The following is a 19,102-nucleotide window of genomic DNA, read 5'->3' as shown; positions in this document are numbered from 1 at the left end:
CTTCCATGAATTCAGCCCTTGTATTTCTCTAAAATAAATTATTTTGTTGAAGTTGGGTACAGATTTTGTCTCATCTCTTTTTTATATAAACCTACAGAATAAAGACATTCTAGGATTGATGTTTCATGCACCTGGTTCAGATTAGACTTGTTATATCACTAAAATAGGATTTTATGGTTTTCCTACTAAAACTGCATTTGAGTGCTTTTAAAAGTTTAAAAGTTTTTTTTTTTAATTAGACATGATAATACTTGAGGCAGTATTTAAATCTGCATTTAAAAATATTTAAATGAATGCTATTTTTGTTACGTAATATTATAAACCACACATGCCCTATAGTCTCTTCTCTAATTAGGAAACAATTAAAATTACGAAAGGTCTACTTCTGGACACCAAGTTTTAATGACTTTAGGCTTGAATTGTATTCTAGCAGCTCAGGGGAATGCTAATGGGACATTTGGATCCCTCTGAAAACATCTATGAATGCCCATGTAGGAGCTGAAAATAAATATTCTTTCAGTCTAAATGACTATAGAGTTAAACTACAAGGACTGCTCCTGACCTCAGGTGCCTCATTTCTAACATTCCACAGTGTGTAGTTGTCACAAGGTAGAACAGCACAAAAGTTGACTGACACTTTTTTAGACCCCATAACAGAAAATAATAGAACGTCTGACTTACATAATTGAATAGATTTCTAAAATATTCAGGTTTGGAGACTGAATTCCTATGCAGACCAAGCTTTTACACTGGGAAATAAGACTCATCAATATATTTCAAATTTGCCTATACACCACAGTATTCACTTCGGTTCAACAATTTAATTGTATGTTAAAACACAAATACCTACAGGCCCAAATAATTCTCATAGTGGACTGCTGATTTTTTTCCTTTTTAGATGATAGAAACTGCCTGGAGTCCTGAGACAGTGAAAAGTTTCAAGACTTCATGTACAAAAATCATTGAAGAAATACTGGAGTGTGCCCTAAGGCTGATTATTTCATTCCTTCCCTTTATTCCACACAGAACAGATGTATCTCAGACCATGGTCTAAGCATCTAATGAAGTATTGCTTGCACTTCTAATACAGGTTTTTGCCTTTTTGTTAAGGTGCATAAGTTGGAAAGGAGTTGAGAGTGAAATTGATGTCATGGTTCAGCCTTCTGCAGCTCTGTGACACTGCCCAAACAGAGTCATGATTGATCCTTCCATCGGTTTTGTCTTCCAGCAGCTCTGAGAATGTCTGTGTGATAGCTTAGAGCATGGGAGGAGCCTTCATTAAAACACTGCTCATGCCCAAAAGCCTTAGGCAGCCTGACTGGTCAGTTCTCTCCAGGCTTCCATGGCACAAATTATATCTCCATTGTGTGAGGATCTTTAGTTCTTCTGTTTACATCTAATACTATTTTCTCTTAAAAATCCTCAGCTGGATTTGATCTTTTCTCAGTCTTGAGGTAGATTGGATTTACATAAACTACAAGCACAGCAAAAATCAGTACTGGCTGACCACATTGGTTCAGTTTGTAGGGCAGATGGGATGCAAACTCCATTTTATACACAGTCATCATTCACCCAAATGTGAAGGTCCACATACTCAGTTCCTGACTTTATTAAAGCACTTGGACATGGTAAGACATTAATCATGGCCTTTGTAGAAATATGGCTGTGTCGTGCTTTGGTGGAGTTAATGGCCATCCTGAAATTGGTGAAGTAGTTACTGTTGTGAAAAGATTCAGTCTTGTCCTTGAGCTGAAGCTGGACATGCTCCAGTGAGTGGCTTTCCATGGGCCCAGACCCACAGCATTAGGCATCATGTAGCTGCTTGGAGGACTGAGTGAACAGAAAGAAGAGATGATTTCAGAACTCAAGTTCTTTGATCCAAAATTTGTTACGGTACTAATTTGACTTCAAATCACAATCCTGTTGTATTGTCTGGGAGGATATAAATTTTACCCTGCTAAAAATAGGGTTTGCAATAACTAGGAGAAGGATTTTAGGTTGGAGGCCTGAGTTCTAACTTGTTTTTGACTGACAAATTAGAAAATTAGTGAATGATTTTGTAGCTCAGAGTTGCTTGCTTTCAGCAACTCCAGAATCCTTTGCAGCCAAAAGTCCTGTTGTCAAACTTCAAGGACTGAATCCAGGAGATGTGGTTTTCAAATTCTTCCCAACTGGAAGCTGTTTTTCTTTCCAAAAAATTCACATAGGAATGGAGGGTCTCATTTATCACCCACAGCATAAGTTCTCCATACTCTTACACCACATTTTTGCTACTTTGAGAGAGTCGCACTCACCAGATGGATTACTAACAAGGTTGGTATATGAGCTAATAAACTGCTTTATGTTCTGTAGTCACAGCTGGGCTTTGTGACCCTCACAAAGCTATTGCAGTGTGTCTAGACATGTCTTTGGATCTGTGTTACTTGCCTACATGTAGTAGGAGCTTTGCATTCTCTTCCCTTATGCTTGCAACATCTTCAGCTTTTTCCTTCTTTCCAGCTTCTCTACATTCATACGAGGACAAAATTCTGTAATTTCATCCTGCATGTTTTCTGAGTATTGGCTGCCTGATAAATAGTGTGTGCTTCCTGTCCATTTGTTGCCTTAGACATTGATTTTGTCTGTTTTAAAAGACACTAAGGTTTGGCAAAGCTAATGTTATAGTGACAGTTGTGTTCTTTCACCAAGTTCTTCCTCTTAGCTTGACTGCTTTTCTGTTCCAGGGGAGAGCAATAACCAATTTTCCTTTTTTGCTTTCACTGCTCAGCTTGATGCTAATCTGCCAGCATTTCTTCCTCTGATCTCTTATTGTCTGCCCAGCCTCAGTCTTGCTTCCTTTATTCTGACAGCTGCTCCAGATTCATCTCCTTTTATGTCCTTCACATACTTGTTTGTGTGTCATCTTTGTTGGTGCCTTTGATGTTTGGCATGACCACACTGAGATCTCTGCTTGAAGGAACTTGCCTTTCTAGTGGCCCAGAGAAGCAAATGAAGGAGAGGAATCATCTGGAACCAGTGAGTTCATGGGCTTGTTATCAGCAAATAGTACTAAGTCTTAACCCTTTTCCACTGTATGGGACAGTGTGGCATTATTTCATCCTACACCTGGCACTTTCTGTCTGTATCTGCACTGTCAAGAGAGACCAAATGCCAAAATTGACTGGGACTTGTAACTGAGTGTTTTCTTTATTTTAAGCAGCTGGTGGGTTTTTTTCCTCCATTAGGTTACAATCTTGTTTTTAAGGATAAACATACTTGAGATGCCTTTCACTCTTCCTTTGCAAAATGCAATTATCTTTCCCCCCAAAATAGGAGGTATTAGATCTCAAAATTTTTAGACCAATTCATCCTGGAATTGTAGGGGGGTTCCAAAATTATATTTTATACAGTGAGGCTAGAATATGCATCCTTTCACAGGGGTATTTTAAAGAACTGATAGGCAGACTTCTATATGCAATACAGCATTTCATAATTATATTGTATTGAATTTAGAATATTTGCTCAAGAAATAGGATTATGAATAAACTGGTGGAGTAACTGTATAGCCAGCTGCTTTGAAGTAGTGCTCTGTCATTTAATTTCACATGAATTTTTAATAAGGATTCCGCCTTGTTTGTTGTATTAAATTCCACTTGGTGTGGATTCTTCAACCTCTGTGGTCTGTTGGTGACAGAAGGATTTTGAGGCATGAAAGTGTTTACTTTCTAAACTTTCATTTGCTTTGCACTTTATTCCTTTTAATAATTAAATGGTTGTTTAATATCTGAGGTTGAGACTGGAAGCAGTTCTTTTTCATCTGCTTCTCACCAGCACAGTTGAAGCTTCTCAAAAGAAAAGACATAAGATCTGAATGTCCTAAACTATCCAAATTAGTGTACTTTTTCTTGATGATAAATAGCACCCTGGAAAGTATCAGTTAATTCAGTATTAAATCTTTAAGAGGTAATTTTGACAGGGTTCTGTAAATGTAGAAAGTTCAACAGAGTAACCAGAGAAAGGTTCCTAATGAAATCCTGGCTTTGGTGGTGAAAACATCTGCCTAGTTTTAATAAAAGCTTGATTTCTCTGCGTTCATGAGGATTTCTGCAAGTCTGCCCTGATGACATATAAACTTTAAATTAGGCGTAGTCAATAAAAGGCCACCTAATATGGTTTCATATTTTGAGAGGTTTCTCTGTAGTTGCCCCACCTAGTTATTCTGTTTTCTAGCCATTTTGGCATTTGTATGTGTTGAAAGAAATCATCAAGGAAAAGATGGAGCTTGTACAGCTTGTAATGATGTGAAGAGATGTGACAGAGACCTGCCTCCTGCTGCCGCCTTATTTAGTGACCTTCCACAAGTGATGAGGCAGCAGTCTTCTCCCAGCAGCTGTTTTCTGAATTTGGTCTGACATTTGTATCATAAAGGTGGCAGGTGAGGTTAAGAGATCTGATCAGAACATACTGATTTAATAGCCACCAAAAGGTACAAAAGAATATAAGGAAAAGCAATCAAGTGCTGTCTCTTTATCATTGTATCAGTTTTCGCTGCATGGTCCCTTGTGAAAGCTTTTGCTGATGGCTTTCAGCTATGTATCATTATAATACCTCCAATAAGCATTACATAGTAGGAAAAATATGCTACATTGAGCAATGAAACTGGTGTTAGCCAGTCCGGTGGCCCATATCAAAATGCTCTCACTAGTATTCCCTGTAACAACACTTCCTCAGATGAAATGGACTACAGCATATCATCAAGTAAGAGTTCATACATCCATTTTAATGGTTTTTGCATATCCCTGTTACAAGTAATGACTGTGACTACTCAAGAGAAAAAGAATCCATTTTTTCCTCTCTGTAATAGTTCAGACAATTTTCAAGCACATTCTCTGCCATTGCTGTGCTTGCATGGCTAATAGGCAAACTCTCTGTGTTTGTTCTCTCAGGCACTGAGGAAGGGGAGAAAACACAGTGATGATAAAACCACAAGAATTAACTAGAACAACTGAGTAGACAGTAGCATTTCGCTGTTTTTTGTTGTTGGTTCTCTTACTGACAGTGCAGTAGATTACAAGTTGTCTCTTCTTAATGGTGTGGTTTATCCTTCAGTCTAAGATAAGTCAGGAATTCAGGTGCTTACCTGATACGGAGCTCCTGCACTCAACTTCTGTCATAAAATTATTCTTAACGATTTGAATTCTCCTTACATTAAAACATTGTATTTTTTAAGGGCACTAACTGAGAAAGAAAAAGTCCTTCAGGTATCTTTATTTGGATGGTTGTTTTGGTTATTTCCTGTGTTTGCTTCTGTTAAAGCATAGGAGTTACAGGTTACAGATTTTCAGTTGTCATCTTGAAGAGTTTTGAAGACTGTTATTAACAGATACAGGTAGGTAGGATATATGTAGGTTTAGAGATCTTTTGTCATAAAGCTTCAGTATAAAAAGTACACTGAAAAACTAATATATTCCAAAGATGTTGAGTTATAAAAGGCACATGCCTCTCTGTATGAATGATAAGTTTTGGCCAAATGCAACATAACGTAATAAGTATTAACATAATGGATGATTAAATTTGTCACATTAATGACACAGTGAATTCTAGCACACAGGCATTGTAAAGGGGAAGGTGACTGGTGGCAATGGAATGGACAGCTGACCTTTGAAATGCTTGCAGTGAGAGCTGGAGAGGACCATTTTGGTCATGATTTTTTTTTTCATTCAAATTTTAGATAATTATCTCAGAGCAAATTGACACCACAAAAAATTATGAAGGCTCATAACTTATGGAGGATGGAGAAAGGCATTATTCTGTAGCTACAAACAAGGGTCCATCAGGCACTCAGGACCTGAAGAAATGTGGACAGTTGTACCTGTAGCCATGCATGGTGCTTGCATGTAGTGTGGGAATGATTTATTTCAGCTGAGTGTTCGTGGGTCATCTTCTAAGCATAAGCAGGCACCCATCCTTGTGTTCAGGCTGTGCTCTGCTCCTGCCAGGCAGAGGGGGGTGGGAAGGGCAGCCCATGGGCCATGAGTGCAGCTCAGCAGTGTCTGCTGTAAACATTTATGTCTGCTTCAGCCTGCACATGGGGAAACAGGACATATCAGAAGCCCAGCTACAATCTTGTTTACCCAGTCAGCATGTTTAAAGTTATAAATATTTTTATTCTTTTTCCTTTGGATATTTGTCAAGAGCGTTTTGGGCTCAGTGGGAAATTTATAGTGTAATGTTTGGTAGCAGTTGTATATTTTGAGATTGGTGCCATGAGAAACAGGATGCCCAGGTCCTACCGTGGACAAGCTTTCTAGGTTTTACTGCCATGCTCCACGCCATGGGATGCAAGTGCTTCCCAAGCCCTCTGACCTGCAGAGGGAAGGGCACTGTGCCTTACATTTCTTAGGGATGAAAGGTAGAGGCCTTTTATTCTGTACCATGGAAGTTTTCCCTGATACAGCAGGGGTTGTTTTGTTGCCTGGGTTCTGAGGAGGAGTTCTACAACCACCTTAAAAGTTGTTGGCAAAGTGACCTTGAAGAAAATTGCCTCAGGTACTGTACTGGGGGATGACACAGTATTAATGTGCTGGCCTGAATGTCAAATCTTAAGGTGGAATAGGGTGGCAGCTGTGTAAGAAGCAAGTTCACCAACCAGTGTTGTTAAGTGCCTTTGACCAGGGCACACTGAGGGGCCAGTCAAGATCTTCTGGAAGCTGCTTTGCTAAACACAGTTCAAATCTGAACAGGCCTTGTTCCAGAGGGCTTATGGGCAGTATCAATGGAAGGAATTATGTGGGGAATACAAAAGTAAAAGCAACTGTGCTACACATGTGAAATTGGATTAATGTTATGATTTTTGTTATGGGGAAATAGCATGCAAGAAAGAAAGTCTGTTTTAGTGAAGAAGAAGGAAACTGGAGAGAATGAAGGCAGAACAGAAAGACCCAAGCATACAGTTAATGGAGCCAAGAATAAAATAAGGCACAGAGATTAGAGGAGGCAGAGAAACACCATGTTTAAGTAAGGAATAAGGGTAAACCTAATGCTTGTACTACTGTAGAGATTTTGAAGAGTGCATCTTGACCTGCACTCCTGCAATATTTTCTTCTGAAATGCTGTATTGGAAAGGATGGATGCTGAACTGTCCAAAGGACAAGTAGAACCTGCTGAAAGGAGTTGTGCCCATTTGATGAAAGCTTGAGCTTTGGCATGCCTAGTCACTGCATGGATCTAGAAGCAGCTTTCCTTTTTCTTCCCAATTTCAAGTCAAGAATTCCTATACTCCAATTGCACTGTTTTGAGAAAGCTGCAGACCTCATATCTTGTTTCTATGTTGGCTGTAAGAATTGGACCTTTTCCTAGACACTAATTTTACTGAGACTAGGAACCAACTACTACTGTCCTGCAGTCAGTCCCAGGTCTAGGCCCCCTCACCCCTGGTTTTGGAGTCCAGCCCTTCACAGCTTTCTGCCTCTTTTGGGTTAACTTGATCTTTCCATAGGATAAGTCCCAAACTCTCCAGGTCCCTGTGTGCCTCCCAAGAATCTGTACCCTAGGCCTGCATCCCTTCCCAATTTATCGCACCCTAAGCTATATCTCATGAAGCAGCTGTAGGCCTTTTTTGTCTGCTGAATGGAGGATTCCCTTCAGTAGTCAAACAAGTAGAAAGTGCTGAGGGACAGCACTTGATGTGGACTTTTGATTTAGAAACAGTTGAATGTTTTTCTGTGTGTTCCTGGCACTGTTGCCTCCTACATAGGAAGCTCATAGATCCACCATTGTACATGGGCAGCTTTGAAGGTGTGCCTGTAAGTATTAGCAAGGAATATAGAAGGTAAGTTGGAAAAATCTGATGGCCAGTAATATTGATGAGGGTGGGTGAATCTCAGGAAGAAATTTAAGACTATTTTTATCTTTTTCATCCTGGTCTCACCTCCCATTTTGGTACCCAGAATTTATAAAGTGAATCAGATTAAAGTTTTTCTTTTCTTTTTTTGTTCTTTTTGGGGGTGTTTGTTTGTTCTTGTGGTTTTGTTTTTGGTTTGGGTTTTTGTTTTTCTTTTGATGTAAGTTGTGCTTCTACTGTTAATGTACTGGAAAGAGCACCTGCACAGCCTGTGTCGCGGTGTCCCACAGCTACATGTCAGTTGAATAACACCACCATAACAGGCCATTTCAGCCTCCCAACAGTTGTCCTGTTGCACAAAATGGTGTTTTTCACCCCTCATCAGAGGTGGAGATGTGCGTGTTGCAGCACTACAGTAAACAGTAAGACAGTTTGTTTCCTTAACCTCTGTCTATCTGTATTTCAAAACTCACAATTTATCTAGTAACTTCATCAGGAGGCTGGGAGAGATACCACATAGCAGAGTTTGCTGGGAGAGCGTGACTATGGATATAAGCGATGCACCGTGACTGAGGTTGTAACTCTCGGATTTCCAGTGGGAACTTAGTGAACAGAAAGCTGCCATCACCTTCCAGTCTGTGTCCTTGCCCTTGGTGTACTGGGATCTCTGTGACACGGGGCTCAGCACACCCCCACTAAGTCCTCTTCCAGCCAGCTCCTGGTGTTCCTCCCTCAGCCGTGTGCCTGCTGCAGCTCAGGTGCTTCTGTCCCACAGGGATGGACACAGCAGAGAGCTGCAGTGCAGGTGTGTAACTGGAGATATCTGTTAAATCTTTGCAAAAGAACAAACTGCACATTTTAAATATTAAAGTGAGCATTATAATGGCTGCTATGCCAGAATGCATTTTTACTTTTGCTTTTAACAGCCCCAAATGGATTTAGTAATGTTTCCTTTCTGTTTTTATTTTGGTGGGTTTTTTTTACCTTGTCTATGTTACTTTACTAAATTCGATTAATATATAAATTCAGCCTACAAAGCTGAACATGTACACATATTAGCAGTGGAAAAGTTAGGGGTTTTGGAGTTGGATGTGTGCGTTTGGTTTAAAGTGTCCAGTCTTCTGGTCTTGAAGACATTTGGGAATGGGATTCTTTCTTCCTCTGTGCATGTTCTGTTCAGCAAGTTGACAGTCTGATATTAAGGTTTTAGGTGCAACAGGAGTACAGCTAATAAGAAAACAGTGAGTTGGTGTGTATTTCTGTGCTGTGCTGCTCCATCCTGAATTGTCTGACTCCGAAATATATTAAGGAGTTAGCAACTGAGGTGTTCTCCTGAAGGGGTGCTGATGGAGCCTGGTGGTTTTACAGCTGAAGAGCAGGGGTTTAGAACAAGCTGTGCCAGCCTAAGAAGCTTCTCTCTCCATTCTTATCATAAATTGTGATAAGAATTATCATAAATTAGCTAAGCTAAGGTGATACTCAGCAAAAGGCAGCTAGTGGTGAGAGTAGCAGGGTCTTTAGATGGTTAATGTCAGGGTAAAGAAAAGGAAAGGTGTTTTTCTAGTATGTGCTGCATGTTCCAAGAGCCCTTTCTGTGCAGGAAACAATCGCATGGTCATAGTTAACTGGATTCCCAAAACAAAATGCAATGTTTAGTTCAGCTTTGAAGGGCAAACAGTTCCTTATGGAGCTTAATTGCTTTGTTTACATGTAGCTAGTTACTTATCAAGTGGCAAGAACAATAGGCTGAGTGCCTCGCTTAACCCATGACCAGAATGAGATAAAATACCGAAGAAGCGAGGCTGTATTTCTTAACAGACCACAGGTCAGATGCAGCCTCCTTGGCTGGCTGTCTCCTAGCAAACGGGCTCCTGGCATGCCCTTTGTCTCCAGAGCAGCTGTGTGGCTTTGCCGTACTGTCCCCGCTGCCGGATCCTCACCCAGAAGGAGTGGTGTTTTGGGGTCTGCTGCACTGGCGCAGAGCCGAGCGGCCGGCGCGGTGCAGCTGCAGCTGCAGCCAGGCACCACCGCAGCAGCTCTGACCCCCCCAGCCCACCGCCAAACCCGGCCGGGCCCGGCCTGGGGAAGCTCGGCCTCGACTTCTCAACCAGCCACACCTGTCTGGGGGGGCGAGCAGCAAAATGGAGCTTACTTAGTTCATCCCGATCTCTGCCAGTCACTCCTGCCCGCTGCTGACAGCAGGCCTTTTAACAAGGGTGCTTCAGCCATGCCAGAGCACTTTCCTTGTTGTCACAGGTCCTCCAGCCACAGGCAGTGCCCCGTGATCCAGCGTGACCCAACACGTGCTTTCCCTGCCCAGAAGCTGAGAAGTTCATTGTCAGGTCTGCCAGATTAATAGAGACAAAAGAAGATTTTTTGGTTGGGACTGCAGCTCTCACACCCTCAAGGAGTCCCTCGCGTCTTGGGCGAGCGTGGGGCTCATGCCAGGCCTCCCTGCATAATTGAGTTTTCCTGAGCTCTGAGCAGAGAGGACATTCCTGAGATTTTTTATCTGTCTACTTCTCCACTTCACTGGTAGCTTTTCTCCTCATCTAAATTAAAAGTCAGAAAGTTTGCTGAGAAAGACTCCTAGTTTGTTCCTCAGGTAGTTTCTATTGGCAGAATGAAATTCTCCATTACACTGCTTGTACCAAAGGAGTAAGGTAGGTGTTCTGCATTAATTTGCTCGAAGTTAAGTAAGGTCCAGCCATCCCTGCAAACTGGAGAACAAGTTGCTAACATCTCTTATTTTGTAAATCTGTGTGCAACTGGGAATGAGAGGCCTTTGAAAATATGCACAGAGTGTTTAAGTGCAGGAGAGCACGTGAACCAAAAATCTTCATCTTTTTCCATGAGTGAAATATTAACTGGCACAGTTATGTGCTCAAATCTTAGGTACAGTTTACGGTTGTCACTTGCACTTGAAGGGGTGTAAATGGAGTCTGATATTCTTTATAGCAGTCATCTCCACACCTGTTCCTCTTCCCTCTCTAGGCAATCTCTCACTTGCAGAGGGGATGCGAGGCAGAAATAGTTCTTACTTTTGTATGTTTGTGGTACAGAGGGACAAAATCATGCAAATAACAAGACCACAATGACAGTGGTATTCTAGAGAATATCACAAATTATCATTACCTTCCCAAGACTTTAGACTAGGGAAAGAAACTTTAAAAGTCTATACTGAAGATTTAAGCACTAAGAGCCCCCTTCCCTCCACCACCACCTAAATATATGAGCTGCTTCTAGAGCTGGAGGCCTCCTCAGTAAGACTGCCACTTGTTTTGAGCTTATACAAGCATTTACAGCTATCATATAAATTGAAATGTTAGCATGTCTGCTCTTGCATTGTCATTCTTTTGTTTGTGTAACACAGAGCCCAGCAGTCATCATAAAAAAAAAGAAAATATTTAGAAATATGTCTTTGAGGAGGAAGACTCTGCACAAGGATCAGTCATATTCCTCACAAGAATTCAACATCTGAGTCAGGGGTTGCCAGAGACTAACCTGAAAGATGTTAAGTATGAGACCCTCAGGAAAATTTTCGAATTGTGGCTTTTCTGCACTGTTCTGCTTGCTGATTCTTTTTGGTCATGCAGCCTCTAGCCTGATGTCCCAGCCATTAGGTTGCCCTCCATGAACAAAACTCAGGAAACTCCTGAGTTCATAGACTAAGAAGACCTTTTTTTTGGAATACAGACTGAAAAAGATAATCTGTTTTGTCAAGTGTTTCCACACCTCTGTAAACATGCGGTCTCCTTGTCTGGATGATCTCATGCATATATTCATCAAAGTTCTTACTTTGCTTTGAGACCACATTTGCAGCAAAACAGTAATATATGCAATATAAAAAGGTTTTGGGTGAGATCCAGTACAAGCATCTCATGGTGAAATCATTCTTAATATTACTTAACAGCTACCTGGTGTCTGATCCAGAGAAACTGGTCACAACTACACATTGACACTTAAGTCAATGGCACATGTGAGCCTTGGATGTTACATGAATGTAGGGCAAGGAGGACACAGATTGTAATTTGTCTCTCACATGGTCAAGCACATTCCTCCTTCATTTTTTGATAGTGGATTATTGATTGAGTGACAGCTGCTGAACAGGTATGAGCTCATCAGCATTCCTTACCAAAGAAACCTTGTCTGGAAATTCTTACCTCTCTCACTGGAAGTGGAGGGAAGGAAAATTGGAATTCTCTGGCTTAAGGAAAACCATTTGGTACTACGAAGTTAAGTGAAGATCAGCTAACCTGCTGGAGCATCACAGGCTGGAAACCCAAATGTTCTGGCAGATGCCATCATTTTGGCAGTGGTGCAGGTGGCAGTCCTGCGAAGTCCTCATGGTTTTTATCACGTAGTAGGAAGTGGCATTGCTGCTCTGGATGCAAACATCCTGAAAAAGAAGTGGTTAGTTAGTGACTCCACAGAAATAAATTCTTGGACACAGGTGATACCACGAGTTTCGGAGTGCAAGGTCACAATACAAGTACTGTAGAAGAAGTTATCGGTGTTGCCAGTGACAGATGTAATACCTACCAGTAATTGTCTTGCAAAACAAAAACCCCAACACCAAACCCAGCAGTCTTACAGACTCCTTGCTTCATGTACAACAGACTTTTCCCCCTTTTTTGTTGCTCATAACAATACAAGAGTCCACAGCAAGGTCTGCATTTCCAGCTATGTGCACAGCATAGCAAGTACATTGAGGCAGCTTATGGCTGGCAACACTTTATGGTAAATGCTGCCTTGGAACTAGGAGTGCCCATGTCTCTACTGCTGAAAGTAGGGAAAAAACTCACTTTCACACTCCATAGCATGCACCCACACAGTTTTAGCTCCTTATTTATTGTAGCCAGTTTATGGTGGGCCATGCTAACCATCTGTGTTATATGTCTGTTCTTGCTTGCATCCCTGGGAGATAATGAGATTGTGGAGTGGTTATATTGACGGCAGGGTTTCTTTTCTAAGTTCCTTTGCTTCTGTTCTGTTCTTCATGCAGCCCACTGAAGTAATCTCTTTCTATATTGTGGAGTTCTTCTAAGAGATTTTTTTTTTTCATTGGGTCCATAAAAAACAAGGAATTCTACCTTGCAGCTTTATTCCCTCAAAACATCAGTCTACATCCACCCATTTAAGTCATTTTACTTTTGTTCCTAATCTGTCTTAATATCTTCAGGCAACCAAGAAACTGTCCTTTTCATCTGTCTTGAACTCTTGAGAATTGCTCAGCAGTTGCACAAAATTGTTTTTCTTCCTTCTGCTGTGAAGATAGTACCAAATTAGGACTGTGTTATGGGCCAGGCTTTTCCCAGTTGTCAGGCGCTGTGATCTCTTAACCTAAAGATGGAGAGATTTCCTTGCTGTGTTTGACGTGGAGGCCTGAAAGTCCTGTGCTCCTATAGGCATTTTAGGGTTCTCAGTGTCTTACAGGGAATTTATTTCCCAGCTTTCCTGACACTTAACTGTGTGTGGCCAGTAAATATTACAGGGTGTGCAGAGCCAAAGAGTACAGTACCCCAAAAAGATAGTGGAAAGAAATTGAGCTAACATTAGGCCTGATCTTCTTGCTCCTTTGTCAGAGGCCTTTATAGACTTAATGGTTTGTGATAAGTAAAATGTTGCCCTTCTAATCCTGTTTTTTTTTTTTCACTAAATTTCAAGAGAGATGGCAGGATTACCACCTTGGGTTCGGTTTGGGGATTGTAGTCTCAACACTAGTGATTACAGTAAACTAGGATCCTCTCGGATCACTGCTTGATGTCCTCTTATCCTGGAAATCAAATTGTGCTGGTTTAAATGTCTACATCCGTTGTCTTTCCAAAATGCACAGCTTGGTTTTAAAGATAAATGCTTGCCATTTTGGGACAAACCGTGTGCTAGGTTTAGCAAAGCTTTTTTATTGGCGTGGCTCATGTAACTTGTTAACATGCAAAAAAATTATTAAGCTTTCATTTCCTCCACTCCCATTTCCTGTTTGGATGTTGAAAGGAAGCCCTGACTGCTAATTTGTGATTAGCCAGCAACCCAGAGTGAACTTAATCCTGTGGGTTTGTGCCTATGCAGATACAGCTGCGCTCCAGTGTGGGATTACTGCAGCTCCCGTTTCACGGGGAGAGCCGCAAACAATCTGCTCTTCTTTCGTGAATTCATGGCTGCCTTCTGAGAACAGAGCCTGCCTGCCAGAGCTTGGGAGGTGGCACTGAAACGTTGGATGCTGCAGTAGAGAAGGGACACCAGGGTTTTTTCCCAGTCTTGCTTGCCCAGGAGGTGGCACTGTGAAATAGTGGGAGTTTTACCTGCAGCATCTGTCGTCTCACTCGACTGTGATTGTTTGAGACATGACAGAAGAGTGAAGTTCCTTAGTCAGTAAAACCAGGGCGACTTGTACTTCTTTTGGGATGCCTCAGTGCTCTCCTGTGTGAAATACGTGGTGCTATCTGCTCTGCACTCCTGAGCTAGGGAACTGACCTTCACACGTCTGCAGCCAGGATCAGAGCTGGGCTTGTGGGTGACTGTTCTGGCCACAAGAGAAGTGGTGATGTCTTTGGAGCATCTTTACTTCCGAGGCTTTTGTGCAAGTGCTTTGTGTCCCCCTTGATATTTCCCAGACCTACTGACAAAGCAGCCAAAATTAAGAGCTATGTACACGTAGAATGTGCTAGAAAACTGGAAAGTTTTGAGGCATGCATTGTGTTATGTTCCTGTTAGAGTACTGGTTGCTCTGGTTTAGTGTTTGTTTATTACACAGAGCTTTTAAGGGATCTCTGACCCCACCTGCAAGTGCCTGACCTGACTTGTGCTGCCAAATGCAGGCCAACACAGCTGAGATAAATATAGAAAATCTCCCAGGTCGTTAATTTTTATTATGTTGATAAGCTGAGACTGATTTCATTTCTCTCTCCAATAAAGGCCTGAGATGAGGAGCACATACAGATCTGTGGATAATTCTGATCTTGGAATGGATATAATACTTTACAAAATCTTAGGTAAGCTTATTGACGTGCTTATTTTAATTCTCAGAAAGGTAAAAAGTGGTAATGCTTTCATAACTCAAGATAAACAAGAGCATATTTGTTACACAATGTAACAAATATGTTCACAATATATCTTGGAGATAGAAATGTTACAGCAATGCAAAATATTTTTGTTATTATTAGTCAAATATTAAGTTGCCTATACATCTATAACAAAGGCCTCTTAGCAAACACATCCTTTAAAATAGCCTGACCCTTTCCACTTTTTCAGAGACATTAATAGTTTCCTGGCTCAGTGTTTTAGGAAATGTCGTCATAGTCTGGAGGAACCAATAAAAACATAAGTCACCTATTTTGTCTGATCATTTTATGCCAGGATATTTGAGGCTGGAAGCTGTGGAGGGGTAGGAGGGGACAGCTTCATTTGTGCAGGTGGAAGATATAGAGGATTTAATACTGCTTTAGTATAACTTTACATATTAGGACTCTAGAACTGTGTGAAAAATAATAGTTTTTGAGTTCATAGACAGAGGCTTTAGATAGTTTTTGTAACTATTTAATTTTTTTTTCTCCTTCCTATGCCATTTATTGCTTCAGTGCCTGATAAAAGGGATGTTGTTTTTGGGGAAGAGTATTCTGTTGGGTTTAAGCTTTCATTGTCCTTTAATAAAGAGGTGAGAGCTCTTAAGAAATTGCCATGCCTTAAAACATATGTTGGTAGCTGATTATGGCAATATGATTTGTGGGACAACAGCTTTTTTGGTATGGTCAAAGGAGACCATTTCCTACAAGCAGAAAATGCAATTGCTTAAATTGAAGAGCTACTACTGTATGAAATCTTAGTACAGAGCATCATTACATGACACTGAAAAGCCAACCATGAGTGTCTGCAACAGGCATCCAGTGACACTTTGTGCTCCATTACAAATGCCAGCATTTACAGTGGGACAAACCCTGCCATCCTTCCATGGCTTTGATTTTCTCCCTTCTGAGACAAAGCTTCCAGCAAGTGTGTGCTGATTCTGATCTCTTGGCCGTGGAGAGCAGATACACATTGCAGTTGTTCCCTTACCATGCTGTTGTCTGCCGCAAGCTTCACACAGCCCCTCGGAGGTAACATCTCTCTTCCTGTTGATTTGTCCTTGGTTGCATGGAGCTGGGAGAGGCTGTTCTGACCCCATTTATCCTCTGCCTCTTCCCAGAGCATCCTCCAGAGAGGACCAAAGTTTTTGCCCGTTTTTGGGAAGTCATGCTCTGTGTTTTCTCTTCTGTGTTCCATCAGCATTGGAGACCAGTGTAATAATGCTTGTCAGCAGTCTAGAGAAACTGAAGGATAACACTTACTTCATCCCTCATAGCTGTCTTTACAGAAATGAGCTGCATCCCCAAAAGAGACACCCACCACCACTGCAAGCTGCACCATAATGCATTATTTCTCCTCACCTGCCCACCAAAGTAGAAAAATCAAACATGATTTCTTTTCAGCTTCTGCTGTAGCCCTAAACAGAAGTTATGTGCAGCTGTCAGTAGTTCACTAAGAGTTCAAACCATGTTTGGGTTGCAGTTCAGTGTCTGCAAACACCCATTAAAATGTGCTTTGGGATTTCAGAAAGATGCAAAAGGAGAGCAAGGGTACCAAGATACCCTGATAAGAGTCCAGTGTAAAGGGAAAATTACTGCTGGTCCAGTGCATTTGTATTTTACGAGTCCAACTAGGTGTTATCTCAAGGCTTATTCAAGAAGCTGGCAAATGAACCCCGCAAATGACCCTTTTTGTTAAGTGTCGCCAGCCATCTGCCCTTTATGGTTTTGGAGGCTTTTCTTGCCACTTTTCAATTTAATGTACTGAATTCTTACTCTTTTTCAAGCTGAGTGTGCATCAGCGCTGTGGCAAAGACTGGGTCCTGTTACCTTCCACTCATGACAGCCACTAGGAGACGTTGCCACAGCAGAGGCATCTCCTTTGTACCTGTCAGCATGGCTTATCCCCTCTGTGTATGTTTGAGCAGGTCAGGCCTAGGCTTGTTACTGTTCACTATGCCATGAGATACCCCTCTCAAATTCCTTAAGCTGGAGCTGTAGCTGTATGTGGAGGTGTCCTTGGAGTGCACTTGGTGATACCAGGCTCACTGCTCGGTCCCAAAGCATAACATGCAGACAACAGCCAAACTGAGACAATTTCTTTCCCAAGTAACGCCATTGGAGACCTGAAGAGATGTGCATTGAGCAGGATGTATAGGTGAAGGGGTGAGTACAACATTGTTATTGCTGCTTGCTCCCACGACAAATTCAGAACAAAGTGGCCATGTCAGATGCTCCTACCAACTACTGGAGGGCTTTGGAGTAAACAAGTCTCTCTCTCTCTGACTTGCTGTCTTCCATGCTTGCATTTCATCTCATTCATCAGAGGGTGTAGGCCCTGATGGGAGAAGTGTAGCTTTTTTTGTCATCCCTGTTTCTTGGGCGTTCAGGGTCTAGGGAAGGCAGAGCTCTTCCCAGTTAAATCCTTAGTTCAGTCATTTGCAAATGGGAGCTTTTAAATTGTTACTGGTGTATGGTTAAACAGTTGTGAGCTGTGCACGTATCAATTCTAAAATAAATACCTCTCTCATCCAGTAGAGGAATTGTGACCTCAGGAAGAACCAGATTTAAAAATAAGACTGTCACTTTAATCCTCAGTTTGTGCCCTCCCCTCCCCTCAGGCTTTTGCGATGATGGCTGGATTTTCTTCATTGACTGTAGGATTTTTTCCAATTAACAGTGACATTCTCCCAGTCCTACTGAAGAGATTTAGTAAAACTGAAACAGTAGAGAAGATGAAGGCAAACTATTTCTTACATTTTTCTCTTATTCCTCCTGTGTCGTACCATATGACTTGGCCATAGCAGTCATGTGAAAATGCTTGACCTGTTCTGTAAAGCTGGATGTGCTGCGGTCTCTGTGCTTACAGCAGATACAAGGAAAAGGTTTTGTCTTCAAACATGTCTGCGCAGGACCTAGAACACTTTTGGCTCTACGTAAGAAATAATAATAATAAGGCTAAAACCTCTCTGCCAGCTAGTGAAATGAAAATGCTGTACTTCACAGTTATGTCATTAGAGAATTATATTTCATTAGAGCTGATATTAAAAAACGTGATGTCAGTAGTGAAATGTGGCTGACTTCAAATTTGCAAAACACATAGGAAATTTTTTTGTAATGTGTTGTCACTTTAGTAGTCTGGCAGTCCTTTAGGCTCACTCGTAAAACTTTAAGTTCTCAGAAGGGGAAAACCCCAAGGCTATTTCCCCTAAGCTTTAACAGCTTTGCTTTTACTAGTAAATGCCATTTTTACAAAGTATATGCAAGTAATGTTCTGGATGCTTCAAACAGCAGCAGCTGTTAGGACTTTCAAGTTGGGGAACTGGATTAAGTAGTCATGAGAAGTTATTCTAGATGTTTAAATGGGACCTCTTAGAAAGTCAGTGAACAGGGTAGAGAATAGCAGTGCAATCTGTTTCTGGTTATTAAATGCAAGCACATGCCTGTTGTTTTGCTGTTTTCCTTCCCATTTGGTGGCTCACAGGCTTGTGTTACTGAGAAGGACTGTGTGCACAGCACTTGTGTTGAGTTGGTTCCAAGAGGTCACTGAGCTGCAGAACTGTTTCCATGTTAGTTTTCACAAATTTATGAAGTACTTGTAAATCTGGCTTTTGTGTTAGTCAGAGAAAAGACATGAAGGGATATATGTCAGTATATGTATTAGATCTTATTTTTGCATGCTGGACAATATTTAAATGTCCAGTGCAGTACATAAGATTATTTCTGTTACAGTTATATTTAGTGTAGGAAATTATTTTTGATTCTAGGCTGGATTTTCTGCTTGGAGTTTTTGCTCAGATGTGGAGAACTTGTGAACATACATAGTCATTTGCTAATATAAAAAATATATTGTGGTTAAACAAGCAAAATGCAAACTGTTTGTGGCTTGAAAATAGGATAATGACTGGATGTGTATCCTTTTCTGCTTGGATACATCTGACTCCACACTGTTCTCATTGTTGAATACTACACTGGCAATAGCCATTGCCTGCCACATCCTCTCAGAAGCTGTTTTGGTGCTGTACCACCAAATAAGACAGACAATGGCACAGTTCACATTTGGGGCCTTTCCCCCTGCATACTCTGATTATAGTCTCCTTTCTCCACATTGATTTTTTTACCAGATTTTTAGGTGTTTGCTATTTTCAGGACTTCTCTCTCTTTTGAAATCTGCCATCAGTGATAAGGGACAATATCTGATACACAACTGTAAAACATC

At 41.2% G+C, this 19,102-nt stretch overlaps 2 protein-coding genes across 8 annotated transcripts in view; one reads left to right on the top strand and one right to left on the bottom strand.

The window, feature by feature from the left end:
• CMSS1 (cms1 ribosomal small subunit homolog) overlaps window positions 1-19,102 on the top strand; it is a 217,674-nt gene that overhangs the window by 133,029 nt on the left and 65,543 nt on the right. For 3 of the 6 annotated variants that reach the window (XM_085588661.1, XM_085588671.1, XM_085588667.1), the window contains one exon: window positions 14,738-14,814. The exons of the other annotated variants lie outside the window; for them this stretch is intronic. In XM_085588661.1, coding sequence (XP_085444787.1) covers window positions 14,745-14,814 — 70 coding nt within the window. In that variant the 5' untranslated portion in view covers window positions 14,738-14,744. The remainder of the gene's footprint in view (window positions 1-14,737; window positions 14,815-19,102) is intronic. 6 annotated transcript variants of the gene reach the window in all.
• Window positions 1-19,102, bottom strand: part of FILIP1L (filamin A interacting protein 1 like) — a 183,655-nt gene that overhangs the window by 130,436 nt on the left and 34,117 nt on the right. The window contains exon 2 of one of the 2 annotated variants that reach the window (XM_021545501.4): window positions 11,986-12,221. The gene's annotated coding sequence lies outside the window, so the exon portion shown is untranslated. The remainder of the gene's footprint in view (window positions 1-11,985; window positions 12,222-19,102) is intronic. The other variant, XM_021545499.4, reaches the window with a different exon arrangement.

Source organism: Lonchura striata, chromosome 1 (genome assembly GCF_050655825.1).
Source record: "Lonchura striata isolate lonStrDom1 chromosome 1, ASM5065582v1, whole genome shotgun sequence".
Classification (NCBI taxonomy): domain Eukaryota; kingdom Metazoa; phylum Chordata; class Aves; order Passeriformes; family Estrildidae; genus Lonchura; species Lonchura striata.
This window is presented reverse-complemented; position numbering and strand designations above follow the sequence as displayed.